At 47.1% G+C, this 9535-nt stretch overlaps 1 protein-coding gene across 1 annotated transcript in view; it reads left to right on the top strand.

Moving 5' to 3' along the window:
- LMCD1 (LIM and cysteine-rich domains 1) overlaps positions 1–9535 on the top strand; it is a 17479-nt gene that overhangs the window by 4635 nt on the left and 3309 nt on the right. Inside the window, exons 3-4 of the mRNA XM_010159196.1 lie at positions 642–897; positions 6074–6409. Of these exons, the coding sequence (XP_010157498.1) occupies positions 642–897; positions 6074–6409 (592 nt within the window). The remainder of the gene's footprint in view (positions 1–641; positions 898–6073; positions 6410–9535) is intronic.

The raw sequence follows: 9535 nt of genomic DNA, 5'->3' as shown, positions 1-9535 counted from the left end.
TGCTGAAATACCTGCAGTTGCATCAGAGTTAACTTGTCCTTTTTGCTATTAGCATTTGATGGAAAAGCTGGCCAGCAGTGAGTGACCTTATAGACTTATCTTTGATTTATAACTATTAAAATTTAAATGATGGACACTTAAGTATCAATTTTTTGTTTAGCAGCCACTTTTTTAATGGCTGGTAAAGCTTGGTAATGAGGCTAGTGCTCATCTGTTGGAGACTAGTGTGGGTGGGAGGTTTGGTGATGCTTCAAGGGGGTTTCAAAATTGACAGGAGGTGGCAGTTTTACAATGAGGGTGGTGAAGCACTGGCACAGGCTGCCTAGAGAGGTGGTGGATGCTCCATCCCTGGAAACAGGCTGGATGGGGCTCTGAGCAACCCGATCTAGTTGAAGATGGTCCCTGCTGATTGCAGGAGGGTTGAACCAGATGACCTTTAAGGTTCCCTTCCAAACCAAACTATTCTAGGAATTGTGCTGAATTCCCACGCGCAGCTGAGGCCACAGGAGCCTTTTGTCTTATGCTGTAATCCTGGTTTGCGTTTAACCTTTGGAAGAGGCTGACGCTCTGCGGCTGAGCCATCGCATGATCGTGTGCCTCCTACCTCGCATTGAAAGGATGATCTTGCTTGTCACCGGCAGGAAAATCTGCAAGTCATGCAAATGCAGCCAGGAGGATCACAGCCTGAGCTCAGACTTGGAGGATGATCGGAAAATTGGGCGCCTGCTGTCAGACTCCAAGTATGCCACCCTCACTGCCCGGGTGAAAGGAGGTGATGGCATCCGCATTTACAAAAGGAACCGTATGATCATCACCAACCCTATTGTCTCCCGGAAAGACCCCACCTTTGACACCATCACGTATGAGTGGGCTCCACCAGGGCTCACCCAGAAGCTGGTAAGACAATTCACAGCGTGGCTGGCGGGTAGTTGTGTCACTTAATGGAGACCATAACTTGGCTCTGGAATAAAGTTATCAGGGAAAAATAGTAAAACATATGGCTTCTCTCGGAGCAAAAATGCGTGTAATGCTTTATTTTGGAAAACCATGTGAATAACCAGAGTAGGTAGGAGAAGGGAATGGATTGCCTTTGGGTTTTTATAGGTTTGCTTACATTTCCAGAAGAAGTCTTAATGGGTTTTACAACTAGAAAGCTCACTACTTAAGTAAAGCTCATGTCCAATAAAAACATTGCTGAGGAAAGATCCCATCTCTGCTGTCTTGCCAGTTGTACAATGCCTGTGCAGCCCACGCAGGCGTTTGGACAGTCCAAAACCCCAGGCTGGATGTGGGAGCAGTTCCTCCAGGCCTCCTTGGGGTGTCTGGGTTGTGACTTCTCCCTAAACACCCCACCTAGGAGGGCCCCTTGGAGGCAGAAAGCTGTGCAAGCTGTGGGACATGCACAAGGACAGCAAGTGAACTCCAGAGACCTGTCTCCAGGCTTCTGAAACAACATGGGTCTGGACAGGGCTTCTGGGAGAAGCAGCAGAGACAAGCTCTTTGGGTAGATTATTTGAGCAGGAGGAGTTGCTGTGGGCTTTCCTATTCCTGTTGGAGAGGGAGATCCTGCCTTGCTTGTTGAGCATGATCTCTTGCAAATCTGGGTGTGAGCCTGTCCCAAGACCAGCATGGGCAGAGGCAGGTAGCTGGGAGACTTCCACTGACCTGGATGCTTTCTTCAGGAAACTATGCTTCAGTCTGTCTCAAGCAAAGAAATTAAATCAATGCATAAAGAAGTAATGCTGCATCATGGTGCTAAATCCAGCACCATGTTTGTAAATTGTTCTGTTACAGAAATGGGCTTTAATGATAACAAAAATAATTGTTTCCTTTAATATAGTAATTATTTTCTTTGAGGTAGTTGTTAAAATATTGGACTTAAAATAGACCTGGCATCTCAGGCTTATTAACTAGGAGTGCAACTAGTGCTCACTTGTGCCTCTGTAAACCACAGAATGGCCTCATTCCCTGTTGAATGCTCCATCACCTCAGCCCTGGACAAGTGTCCCTAGGAATACTGAAAGTGTGCTGACAGTGCTTGCTTTGTGGCTTAACTTCTTTGTAGTGCTGTCTTTAACTTTGGCTCAGGCTTGCTGGGCAGGTGGAGGAGCAGGAGAGGGGGGCTTAGCTTTTTGTAGTGGTGGTGGGCAGTGAGGTGCCAGGTGGGTGACTGTGCCTCAGGGCTCCCATCTCCTGCCCGCAGAAGAGCACTGCTTCAGTGGAAAACGCCCTCCAGCAGCGGCTCAGAGCCCCTGTGCCTAGGGACTCTCCCACCACCTCTGCTGAAGTGCAGCAGCCACCCATCCCTGTCCCCAGCAGACTTGTGGAGCTTCCTCCTCCAGGGAATAGGAGCGGGAATGTTCGTCATGCCAAGGCACACTGGCCTTGGAGGCAAGCTAAGCTGAGCTCAGTGAGCATCCTGCCTACGTGGGCATGAGCTCTGCCCATCACTGCTGCCTGAGGAACCCCTCCCAGATTCAGCACTGGAGCTGGGAGTTTTTTCCTTATGGCTAAACATAGTCTGTTCCAAACAAAAATATTTCTCTTTAGGATTTGCAGAGATAACTGGGGGTGAAAAGAGGAGATGGAGAGTGTGTTCCCATGCCCAGGGCTGGATCTGAAAACAATCCCCCAGCCCAACCCCACCTTCCCTCCTGCGCCTGGTTTCCATCCGGCTGAGCGGGAACAAATGGAAGTGGTTTTTGGCATGTGGAAGTGTTAGCCAGCAGAGCACTTCTTGAGGGAAAGCATTTAACTGGCTTTTAACTGTGGTGTGGTACTAAAACATTATATATTACACTGTCATTAGTGGACAGCTTTTGCTCTTCAAATTAAACAAATAGTTTAAAGCTGCTGAAAATTGCAACCAGATTTTATTAAAGAAGAATTGGGGAAACAAATCTGAAATTGTGGTTGCAGACCCGAGAGGCAGCCTGATTATTTCTCAACTTGGTTGCCCTCACCTCCATGGCAAGGCTGACTAGGGTGGCATGAAGCCTGTACTGGGAATGCAGCTGGGGCCTGTGGTGCTAACTGGAGCTGACCACTGGGCTTTAATGAAGGACTGAGACCCCCACACATCTGACTGCCCGGCTGCTTAATCGCAGCACTGCTGCTCACAGCCTCCTCTTCCTTTCTCTTTTTAGGAGGTATGTTTGTTTAACCAGCATTTGCCTTCTGCAGGTCCCATGAGGAATCGGGGAGCTCATGAGGGATGGGGAGAACAATGATGGCACTCTTCCCACCCAGCCTGATTCATTAAGCATACTGCCCAGCTTGGCGTTTATCAAAGCCCAGGTTTCACTGCTCCGCGAGCTGGCTGCGGCACTTCTCCGGACCCAACCCCTGGTCGTACCCCTTTGCGAGTGCACGTTTGGGGCAGCGGGGTGCTGGGAAGCCCAGCAGCTCCCCCACCACAGAGTGAACTCCATCCCTGCAGCGCTGGTGAGCAGCGGCTCAGAGGGCATGTGCTTTGTGAAAGCTTTTGAATCTTTTATAGTGCCTGGACGGACTGGAAGATATCTTGGTTCAAGTAAACAATGTGCAGGAGATCTGAAGACAGTGTTGATAAATCTTGGCTTGAAGATCAACCTGAGAAACTTTTAGGAGAAGTGCTGGATGTCAGCCGTTCTCAGGATAGTTCAAAAGGGATTTGAGCCAAAAAGCTTTTAGTGCATAACTGACTTGCTCCAGTGATTTCCTTCTGCAGGCAGGCTGGAAACCTGGGATTGTTTTTAATATTGTTATCCTGAAGTGGATGGTCCAATAATAGGAGGAAGTTCAGAGTGTGTTTTCATTAAGCTGTGCCTGGAGAAGTTATGAAGTAGATATTTAATGTCCTTGGGGAAAGTGAAAAGAACAGATGATAATATCTCTGAAATCCAGTAGTTAACAGTGAAAACTTAAAATGCTCTTCCTCAAAGTTATCTGTGCTGAGGCAACATACTAAGACTTGACCATAGTAATGCATGGTAGCAGCAGAAGAAACAACTGTTATCCTTCACTTCAGTTCTCGTTGTCAGGCTGAACTTTCTTCCCTGATCTATTCTCTGGACACATTCTATGACATCTGCAATTACGACCTCAAACATTCCCTTGATCAGGGACTGAAATCCCACCGCATGTCTGGGCAGATACTGAAACCTGCCACTGACCAGTCCAACTGTACTTCGAAGAAAGGCTTGGGACTTTGCTTTTCTCTCTTCACTGCCCATACAAAACATCTGAGTCTGGTGCTGGACTGGAATGCAAAGCTTCAAATGCACATGCTGGCATGGTGGTGTTCCTGTAGCTCTGGTATTAGTGCTTATGGCACATTTGTAGTGGATTAACAATTTCTTCCATTAAGATCCTACCATGTTACTGCTCTGTTAATGCTCTTGCTGTGGCTGAACCAAGCCGGTGCATACTGCATAGTGTAGACTGTCTCAGCGTTCATGGTTGTATAGTGCTGAGGCTCTGGTTGCTGCTCTTTCCAGTTGTCAGATTTCACTGGCAGTATCCTTATTTTGTGGGGCAGTGCCTGTGTGAGGCCTAGGAGGAGCAATCAGGGAATTCCTGTCTCTTGCTTCTGTAGTTCCTATTAGGATTTCTCAGTTCTGTGAAAGCCATCTGTGCACCAGATCACTTCTACAGCATCCTGCAGCTGTTCAACCAGCTATTCCCGAGCAGCACCGGCAATGCTCCCCCATTAAACTTCTGGGTATCAATCCTACCCTTTGCACAGAGGCACAATATACAGTGTTGGTGTTTGTATTTCATCATGTGCAGTGACATTAACATGCGCTCCAAGAAACAGAAAAGCCCTGCCTCCATTAAATCATTTATCTATTGCTGTTGCAAATCTTCAGGCAGAAATTTTGCCCTGCAACACTGCATCTGGCTGAAAGTTGCTGAGGTGGAAGCTGACTTTGAGATTTTCACAGATGTGATGAATTCAGTGTTGTGCGAACATTTCGGTATTTAAAAGGCCATACTGAACCAGACTACATACAGTAAACAGTTAATTGCTTCTCTATGCTTTTTTTTTAAAGTCAGGTTTCAAATGCTGACCAAGTAAGAAACAAATGTAATGCAGCTGCATGCTGGTCTTTAAAACAGAATGGCAGAGAGCCAACTGGCTGCCCCTTAGCTCTTCACACTACAATAGGAAAAATGCCTGGAGCAGGGAAACTCCCTTCCCCTTAGCACCAGGCCAGAGGAAGTTAACTGTACAGACCCCACTGTCCCGCAAATGCTAATTGAGCATGAGACAGACCTCTCACAAGATCATGGTTTACTCTGCTTTTAAGACAGTGGCTAGTGGCCAGTTGCGTTGAGATTTTCTGATAATTTATTGGTATTTTCTTTCCATGTTGCAGGGCATCAGTGACCGAAAACCTTCCCTTTACTGCAAAATCAATAGTTGGGTAGAGTTGGTGGCTGTCAGGGTTACATACAGACTCAACTGCTATCCGTCTACTCCTTCCCTTTTTATCAATTAAGAAAACACTCTTAATACAGGATCTAGGTCTTTTACTGTAAACTCTGCTGCATGCAGCCCACAAGGGTTATGGGGTGCTCTGGGTGCAGCCTCTGACCTGCTTCCTGGAGATCTCCTTGTCCTGGAAGCTGGCTGGTCTCGGAGGTTGATGTTTGTGAGTTTCTAGTCTTTTCAGCAGCCTTGTTGTCATGTTACCGGGAATAGCAGCATGCGAATGGTGGTGAGGGAGAGTGTGTTGGGATCTGGGTGCAAACTAGTGAAGTAAGTCTTTGCTGCTTTGCTTTCTTGGGGAGTCTGTTTTTTTTTTTTTAAATAAATAAAACAACTAAGAATCCCCAACCAACCTGTCTTCTGAGAATGAAACGATGAACGACAGCCTGGCTGCTACTTGCATCTGTGTAAGCTCAGCCTTTTATCTCGGAAGTGTAGGTTAGAACAACACCAAGGGAGACGGGAGGGGAAGGGGCACGTTTTCTGCCGCTGCTCTGTAACGCAAGCGGAGTGTCTGTTTGCAGAGCACCTGCACAAAGCAAACTGGCACTTCCCCGCTGAAGGCAGCTTAGAGTAACTGTTGGTGTCTCTCTGTCCCAGGCCATGCAGTACATGGAGCTGATCCCGAAGGAGATGCAGCCCGTGGCAGGGACGGATGGGGCATACTATCGCCGGCGGCAGCTGATGAGACAACTACCGCTGTATGACCAGGACCCATCCCAGTGCCATGGCCTCGCGGAGGGCGAGCTGAAGCTGATGGAAGACTTCGTGAAGAAATACAAAGCTGAGGCACTGGGCGTTGGGGAGGTGGCACTGCCAGGCCAGGGCGGCAGTGGGAAGGAGGAAGGGAAGGCGCAGGATAAGAGCATCACTACCAGCAAACCCCCCGAGTCCACCAATGGGTCCCTGGATCCCACACCTGCAGGAGGGCTCTACGTAAGTGCTGTGGGTGGGATGGGCTGGCAGGGGTGCCTGGCTCTGCTTTGAGTTTGGGCAGCTTTCAGGGATTGGATTATAGCCCAAACTAGAGGGGGAAAAAGATTGCAGCAGCCAGGGCTGCCTGTCCCTTGTTAGCCCACAGCAGCAGTATTGCTTCTCTAAGGATGCTGCAGTGCTTTTTCAAACTAGCAGAGCAGTGCTGTGATGCTCAGTTGCATCATAACGTGCTTTGGTACAGCACTGTGAAAGACCCTGGAGAGACCCCTCGTGCTCCCACCTGCCCTGCTGATCACAGGTATCTATCTAACTGGGGTGAGGACGGACAGCTTATCTCCTCTTCACCATCTCCCTCCTTCCACAGCAAAAGCTGTGCTGAACCACCAAGGTAAGCAAATCTTCCATTAGCTGTAGGAGCTGGTGATTTCAACTTCGGATTCTTGGCAGCTCTGAAAGATTGGGCATGACATGTGCATAGATGATTCTGCATCAATCGGGTACTCAAGATCAGAAACTGTTTTGCTGCGAGCTAGTGAGCATTTCCAGCTAGGCTTCCAGACCAGTGCAAGTGGAAAGACTGCAAGCCACAGGAGGTGGTGGCTCAGTCTAATTAATGTAAAGCTGTGAACATGGAGATAGTGCTCCCAGGGCTGTAATCACTCTGCGGGACTTTGAACAGACCATGCATGTCTCTGGGCATAAAAATACGTTTCCACAGGGAAATGATTGAGATTCCCTAACACCCTCGTAGATTTATATTCTCCTAGCACTGACTGAAGTGGCCATTGTGGTTGCTGAACAAATGCTTATCATCAAATATGGTGAGTGAAAATATTTCATCCTGGCCCTTGTGAGGGTGACTTGTGGCAGAGGATTTAAAGATGGGGAAAAAATGGTGTCCTGGTGTTTTTAAGGCAAGATTTTTCTAGCCATTACTGCACTGAGACTGTAACATGTTAAGAGCAGTTTTCATTTTGATTCCATATTGGGTAATGTCTCCCCTCCGCTATCGTCTTTTCTGTTAGCGTGCATCTGACTTGGAGTCCAGTGATACAGAAAAAGTTTTTCACTATTGCAACAAAATACTGAATTGGACAAAGAATTTTAACCTAAAAAAATAACCAAAAAAGGAAGGTTTCCATTAAACTCATTAATAAAAGTCATCTTAGCAATGAAGGTTTACTTAGACTGCAAGTTTATCCTTCCAAATAAATACATAACTGTGATGTTATTCTCTGTAGTTCAAAGCATCATTTTTTTCTAGAGGCACTAGCTGAAAAATGAAACCGTTTCAAAAGCAGTTTCAGGAGATCCAATCTGACCAGCGCTGTGCAGCTCAGCTCGAGACCTCCCATTCCCACTGTAACAAAACACTGCCCGTCTTAATTTGACCTCCCGTGCAGGAATTAATGCAGCTGACCTGATACCAGTGGACTGTGTCACGAGATCTGAGATGTGCTAAACTTCCAGGAGGTCTACTGGCTTTCCCAAAACTGCACTGGAAGAAAAGTTCTGCTGTAGAAAAATGAGATGTAGCATTTCAGTTCGTCAGTATGTGTGAGGCTGAAAGTAGATGGGAGCAAAATAAGGGATATGAAGGCCAAGAATGGATGTAAAGGGACTGAGAAATGAAGTGCCTGGAGCCAACGACACTGGAGGCTTTAATGTTGTTGATGTATTCAGGGTGGAAATTCAGGATCAGCATGCTCCAGATGTGGAGGTTTAGGTCCCTCTCTCCTCGTGTGACCGTCTCCTAAAACCTGAGTGTTGAATGTGATGCCTGAGGAAGCTCCTTTGAGCCTTCCTCCACCACTGCTCTCTGGGATGCTGCAGGTGATGCCTGTGAGTGCCACCAGCCTGCCTGGGGCCACTGCAGGGTAAGCTGTCCTCTCTGGCAGTGTGTTTGTCCCCCACCCTCCAAGACCTGCAGGACTGCAGCAATAAAAAGGAGTTTTGAGCAGATAGGAATGTCTTTGGTTCAAGGATGTAGGGTGAAAATAGGGTGCTGAATAGCTTATTTTGGAGATTCTGGTTTTCAGCTTGGGTGGTTTTTTCATTGAGTCCATTAGAAATAGGACACAGATTTGAATGTGTTGAATACCAGACCTCTTAATCAGCACCAGCAGTTTAATTTCACCCTATTTCAGATTGAGGTGTGAGTCTGAACTATAGGTTTATGAAGGTTAGATGTGGAGGAAAAAAAAAACCAAACAAATAAACACTACCCCTGCTGTAGAAGAGAATGAACCCACAAAACACTAAAGCTTCACCAAGAAACAAGCTAGAATGATTTCCTGGGGTGTTTGTGTAGTCCCTGTGCTAAGGTTGTTAAACCTCTTATTGCACACTCAGGCCAGCTGTGTTGAAATTGGTGTGCAAAGGAAAACATACAGGGCGGATGTAAATCACCCCGAGAGGCTTCTGAGCTCAAACAGCTCTTTGAACTTGTCTCAACTGTGGAGAGGGGCCCCATCGCTGTAATAAGTCTGTCCTATGAGCTGAATGTCCTCCACCGAGCATAAAATCATCTTTAACCCCCTCAGAACTGGAAAGTATTCTGGTGTTGTAAGCTGTTGTGTTGGAATCAAGTCAGCTCCTGAAGCAGTTGATTGAAATGAGCCATTGCCCCCAAAAGCTTGAGGCCAGCAATGTAGAGAGTGTTCAGGGGAAGCCTGGTGGTGTCTGGGGAGCTCCTTCTGTGGGAGCTGTTGTTGCAAAATAACAGCCAAGGGAGAGACCAAGTCTGAAAAAGCTGAAGAGAAAGGGACACTTTCTTGGGCAACACCTCTGGTAACTCTGCTAATTTTTTTTTCTCTCCCTACACGGTGGAGATGTAAAATGAGTACCAAGCTGTAATCCCATCTTAAGTTGGAATAGCCACTTCTTATTTACTGTGTAAATGGCAGGGGGATGGAAGATACATGATACTTAGGAAAAGCCCTGGGAATAATTGCCACAGAAAGAAACGGCAAAATAAGTTGTTTTTTTAACAGTTCTTATTGGCAAGAAACTTGAGCTCAGAGTTGGAAAGCTGCTGTGTTTGTTCTTGCTGTTAGATGGTGCAAGATAAGCAAGGCTGGGATGGATGGGTCTGGCGCTTTCCCTGGGGATGACAGCGTGGAGCCA

This window comes from Eurypyga helias, unplaced genomic scaffold, assembly GCF_000690775.1.
Source record: "Eurypyga helias isolate BGI_N326 unplaced genomic scaffold, ASM69077v1 scaffold7969, whole genome shotgun sequence".
NCBI lineage: Eukaryota > Metazoa > Chordata > Aves > Eurypygiformes > Eurypygidae > Eurypyga > Eurypyga helias.
This window is presented reverse-complemented; position numbering and strand designations above follow the sequence as displayed.